We start from the raw sequence: 19,863 nt of genomic DNA, 5'->3' as shown, positions 1-19,863 counted from the left end.
CTAGATGTGTTGTGTTTTACATCTCCTAGATGTGTTGTGTTTTACATCTCCTAGATGTGTTGTGTTTTACATCTCATAGATGTGTTGTGTTTTACATCTCATAGATGTGTTGTGTTTTACATCTCATAGATGTTGTGTTTTACATCTCATAGATGTGTTGTGTTTTACATCTCATAGATGTGTTGTTTTACATCTCCTAGATGTGTTGTTTTACATCTCCTAGATGTGTTGTTTTACATCTCCTAGATGTGTTGTTTTATATCTCCTAGATGTGTTGTTTTACATCTCCTAGATGTGTTGTTTTACATCTCCTAGATGTGTTGTTTTACATCTCCTAGATGTGTTGTTTTACATCTCCTAGATGTGTTGTGTTTTACATCTCCTAGATGTGTTGTGTTTTACATCTCCTAGATGTGTTGTTTTTACATCTCCTAGATGTGTTGTGTTTTACATCTCCTAGATGTGTTGTGTTTTACATCTCCTAGATGTGTTGTGTTTTACATCTCCTAGATGTGTTGTTTTACATCTCCTAGATGTGTTGTTTTACATCTCCTAGATGTGTTGTTTTTTACATCTCCTAGATGTGTTGTTTTATATCTCCTAGATGTGTTGTTTTTACATCTCCTAGATGTGTTGTGTTTTACATCTCCTAGATGTGTTGTGTTTTACATCTCCTAGATGTGTTGTGTTTTGTGTTTTACATCTCCTAGATGTGTTGTTTTACATCTCCTAGATGTGTTGTTTTTACATCTCCTAGATGTGTTGTGTTTTACATCTCCTAGATGTGTTGTGTTTTTACATCTCCTAGATGTGTTGTTTTACATCTCATAGATGTGTTGTTTTTTTACATCTCCTAGATGTGTTTGTGTTTTACATCTCCTAGATGTGTTGTGTTTTACATCTCCTAGATGTGTTGTGTTTTACATCTCCTAGATGTGTTGTTTTACATCTCCTAGATGTGTTGTTTTTTACATCTCCTAGATGTGTTGTGTTTTACATCTCCTAGATGTGTTGTGTTTTATCTCATCTCTCATAGATGTGTTGTTTTTACATCTCCTAGATGTGTTGTGTTTTACATCTCATAGATGTGTTGTGTTTACATCTCCTAGATGTGTTGTGTTTTCTCACATCTCCTAGATGTGTTGTGTTTTACATCTCCTAGATGTGTTGTTTTACATCTCCTAGATGTGTTTTTACATCTCCTAGATGTGTTGTTTTACAACTCCTAGATGTGTTGTGTTTTACATCTCCTAGATGTGTTGTGTTTTACATCTCCTCGATGTGTTGTGTTTTACATCTCATAGATGTGTTGTGTTTTACATCTCCTAGATGTGTTGTGTTTTACATCTCATAGATGTGTTTTACATCTCATAGATGTGTTTTACATCTCATAGATGTGTTGTGTTTTACATCTCATAGATGTGTTGTGTTTTACATCTCATAGATGTGTTGTGTTTTACATCTCATAGATGTGTTGTGTTTTACATCTCATAGATGTGTTGTGTTTTACATCTCATAGATGTGTTGTGTTTTACATCTCATAGACGTGTTGTGTGTTTTACATCTCATAGATGTGTTGTGTGTTTTACATCTCATAGATGTGTTGTGTGTTTTACATCTCATAGACGTGTTGTGTTTTACATCTCATAGATGTGTTGTGTTTTACATCTCCTAGATGTGTTGTGTTTTACATCTAGATGTGTTGTGTTTACATCTCATAGATGTGTTGTGTTTTACATCTCCTAGATGTGTTTTACATCTCATAGATGTGTTTTTTTACATCTCCTAGATGTGTTGTGTTTTACATCTCCTAGATGTGTTGTGATTTTACATCTCCTAGATGTGTTGTGTTTTACATCTCCTAGATGTGTTTTGTTTTACATCTCTAGATGTGTTGTTTTATATCTCCTAGATGTGTTGTGTTTTACATCTCCTAGATGTGTTGTTTTACATCTCCTAGATGTGTTGTGTTTTACATCTCCTAGATGTGTTGTGTTTTTTACATCTCCTAGATGTGTTGTGTTTTACATCTCATAGATGTGTTGTGTTTTACATCTCCTAGATGTGTTGTGTTTTACATCTCCTAGATGTGTTGTGTTTTACATCTCATAGATGTGTTGTGTTTTACATCTCATAGACGATGTGTGTGTTTTACATCTCCTAGATGTGTTTTGTTTACATCACCTAGATGTGTTGTTTTATATCTCCTAGATGTGTTGTGTTTTACATCTCCTAGATGTGTTGTTTTTACATCTCCTAGATGTGTTGTGTTTTACATCTCCTAGATGTGTTGTGTTTTACATCTCCTAGATGTGTTGTGTTTTTACATCTCATAGATGTGTTGTGTTTTACATCTCATAGATGTGTTGTTTTACATCTCCTAGATGTGGTGTGTTTTACATCTCATAGATGTGTGGTTCAGGACCATCTCCAGTTAGAATCCATCAGCCTACGTCACCCTGTGCTGTAACCTGGGTGATATAGACCATCCACACTTTCTCTCTCTCTCACACACAGGCACGCATTTGCATACCACCCAAACAGATCCACAGATGATGCAATCTCTATTGCACTCCACACTGCCCATTCCCACCTGGACAAAAGGAACACTTATGTGAGAATGCTATTCCTTGACTACAGATCAGCGTTCAACACCATAGTACCCTCAAAGCTCATGACTAAGCTAAGGATCCTGTGGCTAAACACCTCCCTCTGCAAATGGAACCTGGACTTCCTGACGGGCCGCCCAAAGGTGGTGAGGGTAGGTAGCAACACATCTGCCACGCTAATGCTCAACACTGGATCCCCCAAGGGTGCGTGCTCAGTCCCCTCCCTGTACTCCCTGTTCACCCACGGCTGCATGGCCTGGTACGACTTCAAATTACACAACAGTAACCTGATGACGAGACAGCCTATAGGGAGGAGGTCAGAGACCTGGCCGGGTGGTGCCATAATAACAACCTATCCCTCAACAAATCAAGACTAAGGAGATGATTGTGGACTACAGGAAAAGGAGGACCGAGTACACCCCCATTCTCATCGACGGGGCTGTAGTGGAGCAGGTTCAGAGTTTCAAGTTCCTTGGTGTCCACTGCACCAACAAACTAGAGTGGTCCAAACACACCAAGACAATCGTGAAGAGGGCACGACAAAGCCTATTCCCCCTCAGGAAACTAAAAAGATTTGGCATGGGTCCTGAGATCCTCAAAAGGTTCTACAGCTGCAACATCGAGAGCATCCTGACTGGTTGCATCACTGCCTGGTACGGCAATTGCTCAGCCTCCGACCGCAAGGCACTACAGAGGGTAGTACGTACGGCCCAGTACATCACTGGGGCAAAGCTGCCTGCCATCCAGGACCTCTACACCAGGCGGTGTCAGAGGAAGGCCCTAAGAATTGTCAAAGACCACAGCCACCCCAGTCATAGACTGTTCTCTCTACTACCGCATGGCAAGCGGTACCGGAGTGCCAAGTCTAGGACAAAAAGGCTTCTCAACAGTTTTTACCCCCAAGCCATAAGACTCCTGAACAGGTAATCAAATGGCTACCTGGACTATTTGCATTATGTGCCTCCCCAACCCCTCTTTTAGGCTGCTGCTACTCTCTGTTTATCATATATGCATAGTCACTTTAACTATACATTCATGTACATACTACCTCAATTGGCCCGACCAACCATTGCTCCCGCACATTGGCTAACCGGGCTATCTGCATTGTGTCCCACCACCCGCCACCCACCACCTGCCAACCCCTCTTTACGCTACTGCTACTCTCTGTTCATCATATATGCATAGTCACTTTAACCATATCTACATGCACATACTACCTCACTCAACCTGACTAACCGGTGTCTGTATGTAGCCTCGACACTTTAATAGCCTCACTACTGTTTAAAGCCTCACTACTGTTTTTCACTGTCTTTTTACTGTTGTTTTTATTTCTTTACTTACCTATTGTTCACCTAATACCTTTTTGCACTATTGGTTAGAGCCTGTAAGTAAGCATTTCACTGTAAGGTGGTATTCGGCGCACGTGACAAATAAACTTTAATTTGATTTATATATTCAATCAAAACCTCAATAAAAATAAATAAAAAGTTTGATTGTCTACTTTAGAATAGTCATGTTCACAATTTCCTGAGGGGTGTATGGAGCCAGTCAGCCAATAAGGTAGCCCTACAGGTTAGTTTGGCCAGTTTGGAGAACGCTGCAGTTTTACCACATTCTTCTTCACTGAAAAGTTGTTAAATGAATAACTCCAGTCAGAATAAGAGGTATTTACGCTCATTCAAAGACATTAGACATATGCAGGGATTTCTCCTCTCTGTATGTTTTCTGTTGTTGTTTTCTATAGGGAAGTCCAGGAAGAACCAGAGCAAAATGGTGGATTGGTTACAATGGTGATACATTCATGTGAAGTAATTATTAACTTTAGATAATATATATGCCTATTATAATTAGTTCAGTAACTAGTTCACATGAAGAAGAGAACAGAACATTGCAGTTTCCATTTCCATCAGATAAAGAGGGACAAGGAGAGGAAAGGGGAGAGTGGGGTGTGGTAATCAATGTTTAAAACCAACAGCCCATCCCTCTCTTCCTCACTCCCTCCTCTCTCTTTCTCTGACTGTCCACCTCCTCGCACAACTTCGGTGAGTGAAAACTAAACTTAGTAAAACATGTACCTGAGTGCCTCGCTGATAAAAACCTTCAGTTTGTTTTAGCTGTGTTTATTTATGATGTGTTAGATGTGCCAAATTATACTTTCTCATCTGGTGGTTTACAACATTTATTTCTAATTGTGTGTAGTTTAATGTTGTATAGTGATTAATACATGACTGCAAAAGTATGAATGACTTCAGGGTGTGCTTTGCAACAGTTAGTAAGTGCCTGTCCACACTGTTTGTGCTCTTGAGCCAAGCTCTGCGGGAGGGCGTAACTCTGTCTGCCTTTCCATTCAAACATGTGTGGTGCTACTCAGAGCACTACGCAGTTTAAATGAAAGAATCCCTCTTCTCTTCCTCCCCCTCCCTCTCTCTCTCTTCCTCCCTCAATCCTTCCATAGTGCAGAACACTACCTCTTTCTATCCTCCACACCCCCTCTCTCTTTCGCTCTCTCTGTCCGTACCATAAACTCTCTCTCCCCTTGCTCTGACCATTCTGTGAGTAGAGTGTGTTTCTAGTTATCAGATGGGCAGTCAGAGGGGTGGTAAGAATGTGTGTCTGGTTGGATGCCTGCTGGTCCTGGGGCAGCTGACAGTGACTCAGAGAGAGATCAGTGGAGTCCACCACAGTGACTGGGGTTGTTCCTTACAACTATAATGTTGTGCTTACCATGTTCGTACTGTGTGGTTGCTTCAACGTCCTTCTTGACCGCACTTACTGCCATTTACACTGGAGAGGGGGTCAGCTAAATGAGAGATTTACATTACAGACACTTCCTTAAACTCAGAAGCTTCACACCACCTTGACTACGAGGCAGAGAAAGAGAGAAGAGAGAGGGCAACCTCCCTACATAGTGGCGAGATATGTGAAGGGACAGAGTGAAGATACACACCTTAAGCAAACAAGATAGATAGAGGGTGGAGACAGGTGAGGGGTGGGGGAGGTGCTGGGATTTCTATGTTATCGTTTGCCTGAAATTACCAACGCACCTTTCAGCCGATCCACCAATTTCCTACAATCTGTCTTTTGTCTATGTGTCTGTCCCTCTCTCTCTCTCTCTATATATATATATATATATACTTCTCTCTTTCTCTCCTTAAAATCCCCCCCAGAGTTAATGAGACAGACATGCAAGGGCGTTGGCTAGAGCCATGTCTGTTTGTGTTTAAACAACTCAGCCCCCTCTTCCTTCCTTCTCCCCTCCATATCCGCATCTCTCTCTCTTCCTTCTCTCGCCGCCTCTCTCCTGTCTCCATCTCTTACCTCTCTCCCTCTCTAATTGCCTCTGTTGCGTTGCTCTCCATCTCTCCTCCCTCTCTTTCTCTTCCTTTGTGGTAGAGATGTAGAACCTGTTTGCAGTGGGGTGTGTGGGTGTGGTGTGGTGTCTGTGTAGTTAAGTCTTTGCTGCGTGTGCAACAACCGCTAATATTCTTTTTAAACCCTCTATTCAACCGGAACCTTATGTTTAAACATGATTACACCAGTGCCAACACGACTTTATTTCCCAGACTTATGGAACGTATGGAATGGTAACCCGGATGTAAGATAAAAATTGATTTGAATTGATAATACTGGAAATTAATAACCTAAACTTGTACCTCCATTCTCTCTCTGTCTCTCTCTGTGTGTGCGTGCGTGCGTGTGTGCGTGTGTGACATGGTGTTGTAGTCACCATGTCACAGGTCCAGCAGGGTATGGCATTGCTCATCTCAGCCTTCCACAAGTACTCTGGCAAGGAGGGCGACAAGACGACCCTGAGCAAGGGAGAACTCAAAGATCTGCTCAACGCTGAGCTTGGAGAGATCATGGGGTGAGTGGATCCTGGGAACAGTTCAGTTCAATCATTCTTTATTAGCAGCACAACCAAATACAATAATGCTAAAGACAGACACTATTGAAATATTGAATTGCTTGGAACATCACAAACACATGACCCACCTCATCCAATAGAATAACTTCTCTCACACCTTTATAAACACATAACAACTGTATGGATTCTAGTTTGAACTGCTGCAATCAAAGTCTCACCCATTACCTCTCTCTCTCTCGGATCATTATAACAGAAAAACACTGACCAGGCAAAGGTTGACAAGATTTTCAAAGATCTGGATGCTAACTCAGATGGCAGTGTGGATTTCCAGGAGTACGTCACACTGGTGGCCTGCCTCACCATGTTGTGCAATGAGTTCTTCACCAAGAAGTGAAACAGCTCCCCCTGCCCACTCTCCACAGAAGAGCAGCTCTTGCTCCATGAGTGAATTCATGATAAGATTAGCAAGATTCTCAATGCAGGTTCAGAGGGTCAGAGATGCAGGTTTACACACATACACAAAAAAGGGTTGGGTTGATTATACACACCACACATAGACAGGTGAAGGACACAGACACTACAATGTCATGAGATGAAGAGGAAGCTCTTTTTACTTATCTAGGCAAGTCAGTTAAGAACAAATTCTTATTTTCAATGACAGGGTAGGAAGAGTGGGTTAACTGCCTGTTCAGGGGCAGAACAACAGATTTGTACCTTGTCAGCTCAGGGATTTGAACTTGCAACCTTTCGGTTACTAGTGCAACTCTAACCACTAGGCTACCTTGCCGCCTTCGGTTTGTTTAAAGTGAAAAACGAAATAAACTATTTTAATATGTTTGGAAGAAAGCTGACTTATCATTTGTGCAGGTGTGTGTGTGTTTGTGCATGTGTGATTGTGTTTGTGCATGTGTGATTGGCTGTGTATGTCCTAAATAGGATATAGCAACATGAATCAAACATGAACCTTTGTTTTCAGACACCCGGTTAAATAATAAAATTGTTGATTATGTCAACGTAACCCAAAACATTAAATTAAATTCTGCGTTTAAGGCATACCCTATATTTGACTACTTAATTACGTCACAATATTGTTATCTACTCCAGAGGCAGTAAGAATACAGGAAGTCAACTGTTACTGTGAAGGTTAAATAGAGCCACATATAGAACCATCTCCAAGATGAAGCCTCCTACCCAGCAACATGAAACAACAAAGATAATATCCAAATAATGATACTGTATCGCTGGTCTCCATAGAGAACCATATCCAAGATGAAGCCTCCACCAAGCAACATGAAACAACAAAGATAATATCCAAAGAATGATACTGTATCGCAGGTCTCCATAGAGAACATATTGGACAATACTGAAGATGAAAATTAAGATGAGCCGTAGTCCAGCAATCGCCTCGTTTTAGATTAAATCTGCTGTAGAGTCACCATTTACACAAGCACACGCAACGTAACATGCAAGCCAAGGGGGCCCATTGTATAATTTCCTACGAACGAAGAAACCGGAAGTGTGATTGTTTTGTTCTGAAGAAGGTGTTATGGCGGCGCCAGTGGAGGGAATTTCAAAATTGAGCAGATCCTGCTAAATAGAGTTAATCTAACCTCATGTATTAACAGTGAAAACTACAAGAAATGCGTGAGCTGTCATTCGGGGCGCTTCCTCATAACAGTAAGCGGAGAATAAACGACATGATTGAATTTGCATAGCTTTAGTTAACGTTAGCTAGCTAATTAGCCAAGAAAACCCTATAACGTTAGCTGGCTAGTAGTACAACAAGTAAAGTTAGCTGGCTAACTGACTGGTGAACTTTCTAGCATGTCTGCTGTCGTCGTTAGCTAGCTACCTGGCGGTGTGCTGAAAGCTCCCACTGAATGGAATCTAGCCAGAGATCTAACGTTAGCTAGATAACGTCACACCGTCATATCTGGTTGGAAATGTAAAGTTAACGTTATTCAACCTACACTACAGATCCAACAATGGTAAGGGACTGGGTTCGGCATAGGACTCAAAAATATGTTCAGTTTGCTCCATCAGAAAGGTTAGGTTAGGGAGTGTTCGGCAGAGTGATAATGTGAGAGTGATAATGTAACTGCCATTCAGAACCATACAAAATATTCTGGGCATTGACTGCCTTTGCCTTGTATCTTACCTACATCAGTAACAGAGCCTTCACCCAAAGATAAAGACCCAGACTGGTGACCTAAGATGACCAGAGTAGGTCCCCTGCAGCAGCGTCTTCTAGCAGGGTGCAGTGACCCAGACATCTGGCTGGTCCCCTGCCTGCCCCCCGTGCCCCTGGTCCCCGCTAGCCTCCTGCGGTGCCCGGAACTGGACCTGTCTCTCCCCCTCAGCCCAGACCCGCCACGACCCAACCCGGCTAGCCTGCTGAGAGGACTCAGCCACCGGCAGGTCAGTCTGACACACACACACACTGACGGACAGTCACAGATGGTGCTTTTCTCAGTTGTCAAGACAGCCGTAGAAATGATGAGAGATCTGTGTGTGTTGGTCTGTGTTTTTGGAGAGACATCACTGAAGTGTGTGCCCCTGACTCTACAGGTGCGATTTGTCTCCGCGGTGCCTGTGGTTGACACGGGTGATAGCAGAGCCTAGCAAAGACCCTCCACCTTGGCAATGCCCTGACACTCCAGCAGTTACTCAAAGGGGAAAAGACTCCATGGTAACTAACCCTCCTGGTCTAGAGTCTGATGTACTCATGTTCCCCTGCACAAGAGTTGCATGCATCAACCAATGGTTGTGTGCCACGTCATGGACTGTGCCGTCGCACCAGATTGCTATAACGTGATGTGGTTAGGCTGATACATGAAATACCTATCCAGGTGTTATAAGATCTGGCATGAGTCAGCAATGTCTGAGCAGAGGACTGGTCAATATCTCTTCCTGTATTCCTCACATAGGTGGAGAACTGCGTTGGAGGGCAAGGTCAGAAACCAATGAGGAGGCTCCCTGTGAGGAGAGGGGGGTGGCAGCCTCCTGAAGGGGCGGAGTTAAATACTACTCTGGCTCTGACGGCTGAGCTAGATAACGTGGCAGGGGCAGAGTTTAACTCCCAGAAGGCCGTGCAGGAGCAACTACAGAAGTCAGACAGAACCAAGAACAGCATCAGCGCCCGGGCTACAGAGGGTAGCACACAGAAACACACATGCAGACATAAACATACACACAGAAACACACACATGCAGACATAAACACAGAAACACACACATGCCGACATTAACACACACACACACAGAACACACACATGCAGACATAAACACACACAGAAACATACAGACATAAACACACACACAGAAACACACACATGCAGACATAAACACACACCACACACTAACTGAGTGTATGTCTTGTCTTTGTCTATAGGGGTGAACGTCCCTCCATCCCAGCACCTCTACAGGGCATTGGTCAATGTGAATGTGGAGGAGGAGGAGCTTATCAGCCAGGCTCTACGTGACAGGCTTCAGCTGGTCTCACCCACATGCAGCCATGGCAACAAGGCAAGTCCCTCTCACTGACCCCATCTGATTACATTTACGTGTGTGTGTAAGTAATATGTAAATAAAGGTGTGTGTAGAGCCAAAGCACTCATGACCTGCAACTGGTCCATAACTGTATTTGTAATCCATGTGTGTGTGAGCAGAAAGAGGACAGTCCTGACCTGCAGGTTTTCTTCAGGGGGGATCTGCTGAGAGAGAAGCCCCTCCTACCAGGGGAGGAGATTACCATACCACGCCCCCAGCCCATCCCACGCCCCGCAGACACAACCTTCGACCTCTACCACAGACACACATGCTGGGAGGCTGGAACCTGACACACACACACTTACTCTGAACCTCTAGACTGAAAGGCCCTGTCCCAAAACTTAAGAAGAGCATTATCCCTTCTTTCCCTCCCTACCTCTGTCATTCTCAGATATAAATATGATATTTTAAACTAATTTAAGATATTAAAGGAATGAACCTGTATCATGTTGATGAGCGATCTTTACTGCTTGCGTGTGCGCTTGAGCCTTCGTTTCGTTTGTGCTTGCTTGCATGCGTGTACGAGTTGTGGGTGTTGGAGAGCAAGGGAGGAGGTAGAGGTGCTAGAGGGATGAAGAGGTGAGGGAGAAATTGTCCAGGGATCGAAGACTGCTGCAAGGTGAGTACACAGCTTCAATTCACACTGCTGGGTGTGTACTATTTGTAACGTGTGTGTATAGAGGGCAATAGTAATGGTGTCTCTTGTAGACACTAACGGAAGCTAACTCTGCCATGGCTTATTGGCCAAAGCCTATGGGGACATGTATGGGTTTGAGGATAAATGCCCGAAGCATTTATGTAATCAAAACAAGCACAAAGGCATTATCAAATCAAAGTTTGCTTGTCACGTGCGCCCGAATACAACAGGTGTAAAACCTTACAGTGAAATGCTTACTTACCGGCCCTAACCAACAGTGACATTTTTAAGTAAAAATAGGTATTAGGTGAACAATAGATAATTAAAAAGACTCCATCTCCTCCTAGATGTGTTGTTTTACATCTCCTAGATGTGTTGTTTTACATCTCCTAGATGTGTTGTTTTACATCTCCTAGATGTGTTGTTTTACATCTCCTAGATGTGTTGTTTTTACATCTCCTAGATGTGTTGTTTTACATCTCCTAGATGTGTTGTTTTACATCTCCTAGATGTGTTGTTTTACATCTCCTAGATGTGTTGTTTTTACATCTCCTAGATGTGTTTTTACATCTCCTAGATTTTGTGTTTTTACATCTCCTAGATGTGTTTTTTTTTACATCTCCTAGATGTGTTGTGTGTTTACATCTCCTAGATGTGTTGTTTTTTACATCTCCTAGATGTGTTGTGTTTACATCTCCTAGATGTTGTGTTTTACATCTCCTCGATGTTTTTTTACTCTCTAGATGTGTTGTGTTTTACATCTCATAGATTACATCTCATAGATGTGTTGTGTTTTACATCTCATAGATGTGTTGTGTTTTACATCTCCTAGATGTGTTTTACATCTCCTAGATGTGTTGTGTTTTACATCTCCTAGATGTGTTGTGTTTTACATCTCCTAGATGTGTTGTTTTTGTTTTTTACATCTCATCTCCTAGATGTGTGTTTTACATCTCCTAGATGTGTTTTACATCTCTAGATGTGTTGTTTTACATCTCCTAGATGTGTTGTGTTTTACATCTCCTAGATTTTACTCCTATCAACTCCTAGATGTGTTGTGTTTTTTTACATCTCCTAGATGTGTTGTTTTACATCTCCTAGATGTGTTGTTTTACATCTCCTAGATGTTACATCTCCTAGATGTGTTGTTTGTTGTTTTACATCTCATAGATGTGTTGTGTTTTACATCTCCTAGATGTGTTGTGTTTACATCTCCTAGATGTGTTGTTTTACATCTCCTAGATGTGTTGTTTTACATCTCCTAGATGTGTTGTTGTGTTGTTTTACATCTCCTAGATGTGTTGTTTTTACATCTCCTAGATGTGTTGTGTTTTACATCTAGATGTGTTGTTTTACATCTCTAGATGTGTTGTTTTATATCTGTTTTACATCCTAGATGTGTTGTTTTACATCTCCTAGATGTGTTGTTTTTGTTTTACATCTCCTAGATGTGTTGTTTTACAACTCATAGATGTGTTGTTTTTTACATCTCATAGATGTGTTGTGTTTTACATCTCCTAGATGTGTTGTTTTACATCTCTAGATGTGTTGTGTGTTTACATCTAGATGTGTTGTGTTTACATCCTAGATGTGTTGTTTTACAACTCCTAGATGTGTTGTTTTACATCTCAGATGTGTTGTTTTACAACTCCTAGATGTGTTGTGTTTTGTTTTACATCCTAGATGTGTTGTTTTACATCCTAGATGTGTTGTGTTTTACATCTCCTAGATGTGTTGTGTTTTACATCTCCCTGTGTTGTGTTTTACATCTCATAGATGTGTTGTGTTTTACATCTCATAGACGTGTTGTGTGTTTTACATCTCTAGATGTGTTGTGTTTTTACATAGATGTGTTGTGTTTTACATCTCATAGATGTGTTGTGTTTTACATCTCATAGATGTGTGTGTTGTGTTTTACATCTCATAGATGTGTTTTACATCTCCTAGATGTTTACATCTCCTAGATGTGTTGATGTGTTTTTTTACATCTCATAGATGTGTTGTGTTGTGTTTACATCTCCTAGATGTGTTGTGTTTTACATCTCATAGATGTGTTGTGTTTTACATCTCATAGATGTGTTGTGTTTTACATCTCATAGATGTGTTGTGTTTTGTTTTACATCTCAACTCCTAGATGTGTTGTGTGTTTTACATCTCCTAGATGTGTTGTTTTACATCTCCTAGATGTGTGGTCCAGGACCATCTCCAGTTAGAATCCATCAGCCTACGTCACCCTGTGCTGTAACCTGGGTGATATAGACCATCCACACTTTCTCTCGCTCTCACACACAGGCACGCTTGTACCATCTCAGCTCACCTCTCTCTCTCACGCACACACCCCAGTCTCTGAGACCCGGGCATCTCTCTCTGACCATGGACGTGTCAGTGCTGGGCAGTGGGAGCAGCTGTTCAGAGGATTGTGTGCTAGGGTCTGGCTGTCTGGAGGACTGTGGGAACCAGAGTGACCAGACTGACTGGGAATGGGAGGACTTCAGTGGGGCTGAGCTGGTGTGTGTGACAGCCGTGTGTGTGCTGCTGCTGGCCCTGGGCATCGTAGGAAATATGTTAACCATCCTGGTAGTTTGGCTCCGGCCACACCTGAGAAGCACCACCTACCTCTACCTGAGTAGTATGGCCATCTCCGACCTCCTCATACTGCTTCTGATGCCTTTAGATCTGTACTACAAGGTAAGGGGGGGTCTCTCTAGCTATGGAGGTTCTGGCCCTGGGGTTTAGCTAGCTGATACTGTGTGTGTGTGATTTGTGTTTCTCTCTCGCTAGCTGTGGAGGTTCTGGCCCTGGGGGTTAGACGATATAGTGTCTGAGCTGGGTTGTGTGTGTGTGTAACCTATCTGTGTGTCCGTCCCTCTAGCTGTGGAGGTTCCGGCCCTGGGATCTGGGTGATGCAGTGTGTAAGCTGAGTGTGTTCATCAGTGAGAGTTGTACCTACTCCTCCATCCTCCACATCACCGCCCTTTCTCTGGAGCGCTACCTCGCTGTCTGTCGACCACTCACAGCCAAGACCCTGGTCACACGGACCCGCGTCCGTACTCTCATTGGCTGCCTGTGGGTTGTGGCCGTGATCAGCGCTGGGCCGGTGTTTGCTATGGTAGGGGTAGAGGAGCTGGGGGGAGTTGAGGGGGAGAGCGAGTGTCGCTGTACGGACTACGCCGTCTCCTCAGGCCTGCTGGGGGCCATGATGTGGCTCTCCAACCTCTACTTCCTGGTGCCGCTGGGCATTCTGGGAGTTGTGTATGGTCTGATCGGCAGGAAGCTTTGGCTCCGCCCACAACGCAGCAGCCGAGACCGCGCCCAGCGACACACCATCAAGATGCTCGGTGAGGCTGTGAGAGAGTCTCTGTATTTTAAAGTTACTTTGATTTACTGGTTTGGGCCTCAGCAATACTACAGCTAGGCAGCTATTGTGAACCAACTATATCACACATACAGTAATAATGAGTTCTAATGTCAACTCTTTCTGTCGCTCCATCCCATATTCTCCTCTCTTTCTAGGGATGATCGTGCTGGCGTTTGTTCTGTGTTGGCTGCCGTTCCACGTTGGTCGGACGTTGTTCTCTGTGACTCTGGGCTCCAGTGCTGATATGTACTACATCTCTCAGTACTTTAACCTGGTCTCCTTTGTGTTGTTCTACCTCAGTGCTGCTGTCAACCCTATCCTCTACAACACCATGTCAGCACGCTACCGCCACGCTGTCCGCAGCCTGCTGCGCTCACACACACCCCGCTCCCACCACCCCCCACTCACCCCACAACACTCTACCACCACCCTGTAACTCACACACACCCCGCTCCCACCACCCCCCACCCACACCACAACACTCTACCACCACCCTGTAACTCACACACACCCCACCCCCACCACCCCCCACTCACCCCACAACACTCTACCACCACCCTGTAACTCACACACACCCCGCCCCCACCCCCCCCCCACTCACCCCACAACACTCTACCACCACCCTGTAACTCACACACACCCCACCCCCACCACCCCCACTCACCCCACAACACTCTACCACCACACTGTAACTCACACACACACACACACCCCGCTCCCACCACCCCCCACTCACCTCACAACACTCTACCACCACCCTGTAACTCACACACACCCCGCTCCCACCACCCCCACTCACCCCACAACACTCTACCACCACTCTGTAACTCACACACACCCCGCTCCCACCACCCCCCACAACACTCTACCACCACTCTGTAACTCACGGACACACACACACACACACACACACACACACACACACAGAAAATCTTGGAGATGGATGGAGGAATAAGACTTTGTTTAGAGGCACATTGTCTTTAGTGAGACATACTGTCAGATTTATTGTATAATATTTGGTTCATATATATTTGCCATTTTGATGACTGTTGGTTCTAAACCCCTGAAGGTGTGTGTGTTCTCAGAGTGATGTGTAATAAACTGTAATTCCAGCCTTTTGTCTTTGTGGTACTTTAGCTATTGTGTGTGTGTTTCTGTGTGTGTTTCTGTGTGTGTTTCTGTGTCACCATGGTGACTGGTGAGGGTAAGAATGGCCCCTGGGGAGTATTGGCGGGTTGGAAGATTGATTAGAGGGGGTTACTGGGATTATTGGTTAATGTGAGGGAGGGAGGGATGTAAGGTGTGTGTGTAGCAGTAGGAGGTTGCAGCCTTTGAGTTGACAGCGTGCTCAGAGTTCCACTCTGTCTCATCACAGACTGACTGATTTAGCAGACTTGACACCTGCAAGCCCACCCCACTCTCTCACCAAGCTCCTGGGAAGCTCTTGGGGGGCCCCCATTCTAGGAAATCAGTGACATGAATTAACAAGGGAGACAAGGACACTAGGGGCTACTGCAAACCTCCAGGCTCAGATCTGAATATCACAGCAAGTTTTTTTAAAGGCCCTTTTTTCACATCACAGTACAACATATTCAGTCCTCTACTGTGCATTTGAGTATTTTGTATTAATGTACATTTTTGAAGTTAATCTAAATAAAACATTTGACTGATAATAAACCCTGCACTCTTCATTTGATTCACTTTCTTTCATGACAGACTCACTCAACCTGCCATGATGGAGAGAGAGAATGAAGGAATCTGAAATGTGTCTTTATATTGTGTGTATCTTGGGCTCTGTTTCAGAGTAGAGTTCCTATTCAGCCCATCCATCCCCCTCTACCTGCCTAGCACCATCATGGCACACTTGTCTTCTAGCCTCTGCTATTCTTCCTGCTTCCATTCTACTATACCTCTCAGGAGGAGAGCTGATAGATGTGGTATCAGGCCAATGGAAATACATTGTCCCCCAGCAAAATGAGTTGACATTTAGGGTATTGTTTATATGTGTATTTTACACTATGTTGTGGTAGAAATCAGAACATAATACTTGTCTGGATGTCAAGCCCAACACATATCATCGTCACCAATCAACTGCATTGCAGTTAAAGAACAACTGACTACCACCACTGACTTCCGTCTGCTAACTATACTACCAGCTTATACGAACGGGAGTTGGCATTTAAGTCACTTTTTCTAAACCTGAAAAGGAACAACTTCTAAATGTTATACAGCGAAAACAACCAAATATATCCAAATCGGACATTAGTAGATCTGTAAAGGGCCTGTTACAGGACATCAATCATGACCAGTGGCGACCCGTCATTCAGGGTAGGTGGGTCGAAGTTTTGAGCCCTACATTTTTTTCAAAACAAATGGGCGGGCTTGCCTGTTTTGCATGTTCTTTTGGCATTAATAGGTGTCACATATCAGTTTTGTAAACAACGTTAAAAAATATATATACATATAATTGAGTTAATAAAGCCGCACAAACAGGTAGCTCCAAAATGCAGGTGTTTCAGCCAAGCTCAGTCCTTTCTGTAGTGGTGGGGCGGGCCAGCAGAAAATAGGAGCATTGCACAGTGATTGGCTCAGTGTTCTGTCACTCATGGGGATACTGTCACCCGCCTTTAGTAAGGTTAGACATCAATAATGTGAGCCCTTTGGGTGCTGCATAGAGTTACATTAGAAGTGCCCTTCCAAGAAGGCTCACGGTCATTGGCCACAGAAATCACGTCAAATCACGTAGCTTTGATTGGACTGATCATGTCAACATCTTACTTTCACAATCTTATCTAGCAGTCATCATCATGAATCAACATCTTACTTTCACAATCTTAGCTTGCAGTCATCATCATGAATCAACATCTTACTTTCACAATCTTATCTAGCAGTCATCATCATGAATCAACATCTTACTTTCACAATCTTAGCTTGCAGTCATCATCATGAATCAACATCTTACTTTCACAATCTTATCTAGCAGTCATCATCATGAATCAACATCTTACTTTCACAATCTTATCTAGCAGTCATCATCATGAATCAACATCTTACTTTCACAATCTTAGCTTGCAGTCATCATCATGAATCAACATCTTACTTTCACAATCTTAGCTAGCAGTCATCATCATGAATCAACATCTTACTTTCACAATCTTATCTAGCAGTCATCATCATGAATCAACATCTTACTTTCACAATCTTATCTAGCAGTCATCATCATGAATCAACATCTTACTTTCACAATCTTATCTAGCAGTCATCATCATGAATCAACATCTTACTTTCACAATCTTATCTAGCAGTCATCATCATGAATCAACATCTTACTTTCACAATCTTATCTAGCAGTCATCATCATGAATCAACATCTTACTTTCACAATCTTATCTAGCAGTCATCATCATGAATCAACATCTTACTTTCACAATCTTATCTAGCAGTCATCATCATGAATCAACATCTTACTTTCACAATCTTAGCTTGCAGTCATCATCATGAATCAACATCTTACTTTCACAATCTTAGCTAGCAGTCATCATCATGAATCAACATCTTACTTTCACAATCTTATCTAGCAGTCATCATCATGAATCAACATCTTACTTTCACAATCTTAGCTTGCAGTCATCATCATGAATCAACATCTTACTTTCACAATCTTAGCTAGCAGTCATCATCATGAATCAACATCTTACTTTCACAATCTTAGCTAGCAGTCATCATCATGAATCAAGTCTACTGGCAAATCCTTTTTGATCCTTGTCATATGAACAGAAATAATGAAGAGAAAATATAGACAAAACGTATCGGTGCTCATCGGTCATTGGACATAAACATTACACAACAATTTGAAGATCGCAAATTCAACAATGAGTGGTTTGTAAGGACTCGGTGACAGTGACTAACTGCAATCATTGCAACTGGGAAGTCGGGAATAATACATTTTGAAAGGTCATTCAACTCGGAATTGTAAATACAGCATCTTTCTCTTTGATGATAGATAACATTTGCCCACGAAGGACCGGTGCGCCACTTTCCTGTTCAAGCATGTCCCCACAACGTTAGTCCAAAAATGTCTAATGCTGCTTCATAAATGATGTAGGATGCCAGAGAGATATGTATACTGTAGCAAAGAAAGTAATACTAGTATACATAAGTGTATGCTGTGTAGTAAGCTGTTAGTTGCCCATGTGCCTTACCTTAATAATTTGGTCTATTTTTTCACCAATGCATCATTGTAAACACATCGTTCGTGGCCGGTGTGTGCTTGTTTGCAAACGTTTTGTGTATAGCTTGACAGTGCTCCTGATAGTAGCACACTGTAAGAACAGCCCATGTTCTGAATTCTGTCCCTGAACATTTCAAAAGTGCTGAACAAATAGGTATACTGACCACGTCCATCCTAGCTCACTCACCACGTCCGTCCTAGCTCAGTCACCACGTCCGTTCGAGCTCGCTCACCACATCCATCCTAGCTCACTCACCACGTCCGTCCTAGCTCACTCACCACGTCCGTCCTAGCTCACTCACCACGTCCGTCCTAGCTCACTCACCACGTCCGTCCTAGCTCACTCACCACGTCCGTCCTAGCTCACTCACCACGTCCGTTCGAGCTCGCTCACCACGTCCATCCTAGCTCACTCACCACGTCCGTCCTAGCTCAGTCACCACGTCCATCCTAGCTCACTCACCACGTCCGTCCTAGCTCGCTCACCACGTCCGTCCTAGCTCACTCACCACGTCCGTCCTAGCTCACTCACCACGTCCATCCTAGCTCACTCACCACGTCCGTCCTCGCTCTCTCACCACGTCCGTCCTAGCTCACTCACCACGTCCGTCCTAGCTCACGCACCACGTCCGTCGTAGCTCGCTCACCACGTCCATCCTAGCTCACTCACCACGTCCGTCCTAGCTCGCTTACCACGTCCGTCCTAGCTCACCACGTCCGTCCTAGCTCGCTCACCACGTCCGTCCTAGCTCACCACGTCCGTCCTAGCTCGCTCACCACGTCCATCCTAGCTCACTCACCACGTCCATCCTAGCTCACTCACCACGTCCATCCTAGCTCACTCACCATGTCCGTCCTAGCTCACTCACCACGTCCGTCCGAGCTCACTCACCACGTCCGTCCTAGCTCGCTTACCACGTCCGTCCTAGCTCACTCACCACGTCCGTCCTAGCTCGCTCACCACGTCCGTCCTAGCTCACTCACCACGTCCGTCCTAGCTCGCTCACCACGTCCATCCTAGCTCGCTCACCACGTCCATCCTAGCTCACTCACCACGTCCGTCCTAGCTCACTCACCACGTCCATCCTAGCTCACTCACCACGTCCGTCCTAGCTCACGCACCACGTCCGTCGTAGCTCGCTCACCACGTCCATCCTAGCTCACTCACCACGTCCGTCCTAGCTCGCTCACCACGTCCGTCCTAGCTCACCACGTCCGTCCTAGCTCGCTCACCACGTCCGTCCTAGCTCACCACGTCCGTCCTAGCTCGCTCACCACGTCCATCCTAGCTCACTCACCACGTCCGTCCGAGCTCACTCACCACGTCCATCCTAGCTCACTCACCACGTCCATCCTAGCTCACTCACCACGTCCGTCCTAGCTCACTCACCATGTCCGTCCTAGCTCACTCACCACGTCCGTCCGAGCTCACTCACCACGTCCATCCTAGCTCGCTCACCACGTCCGTCCTAGCTCACTCACCACGTCCGTCCTAGCTCACTCACCACGTCCATCCTAGCTCGCTCACCACGTCCGTCCTAGCTCACTCACCACGTCCGTCCTAGCTCACTCACCACGTCCATCCTAGCTCGCTCACCACGTCCGTCCTAGCTCA

General features: G+C 44.2%; 1 protein-coding gene, 1 long non-coding RNA gene and 1 pseudogene across 2 annotated transcripts; all 3 read left to right on the top strand.

The window, feature by feature from the left end:
- Nucleotides 1-4,358: 4,358 nt before the first annotated feature.
- On the top strand, nt 4,359-6,475 carry LOC127915327 (uncharacterized). The gene is made up of 2 exons (XR_008090995.1): nt 4,359-4,651; nt 6,333-6,475. It is a non-coding gene; the product is annotated as an uncharacterized LOC127915327 (long non-coding RNA).
- Nucleotides 6,476-7,758: 1,283 nt separating this feature from the next.
- LOC127915324 (protein phosphatase 1 regulatory subunit 35-like) lies at nt 7,759-10,466 on the top strand (annotated as a pseudogene).
- Nucleotides 10,467-12,866: 2,400 nt separating this feature from the next.
- Nucleotides 12,867-14,667, top strand: LOC118378328 (growth hormone secretagogue receptor type 1-like). The gene is made up of 3 exons (XM_035765304.2): nt 12,867-13,347; nt 13,532-13,997; nt 14,173-14,667. Exons 1-3 carry the CDS (start codon nt 13,033-13,035, stop codon nt 14,451-14,453), a joined length of 1,062 nt encoding a protein of 353 aa, XP_035621197.2. The 5' UTR covers nt 12,867-13,032; the 3' UTR covers nt 14,454-14,667.
- The last annotated feature ends 5,196 nt before the right edge of the window (nt 14,668-19,863 follow it).

The sequence above is a fragment of the Oncorhynchus keta genome, chromosome 34 (assembly GCF_023373465.1).
Source record: "Oncorhynchus keta strain PuntledgeMale-10-30-2019 chromosome 34, Oket_V2, whole genome shotgun sequence".
NCBI lineage: Eukaryota > Metazoa > Chordata > Actinopteri > Salmoniformes > Salmonidae > Oncorhynchus > Oncorhynchus keta.
Note: the sequence above shows the minus strand (reverse complement) of the source record. Positions and strands in the feature narration are given on the sequence as shown.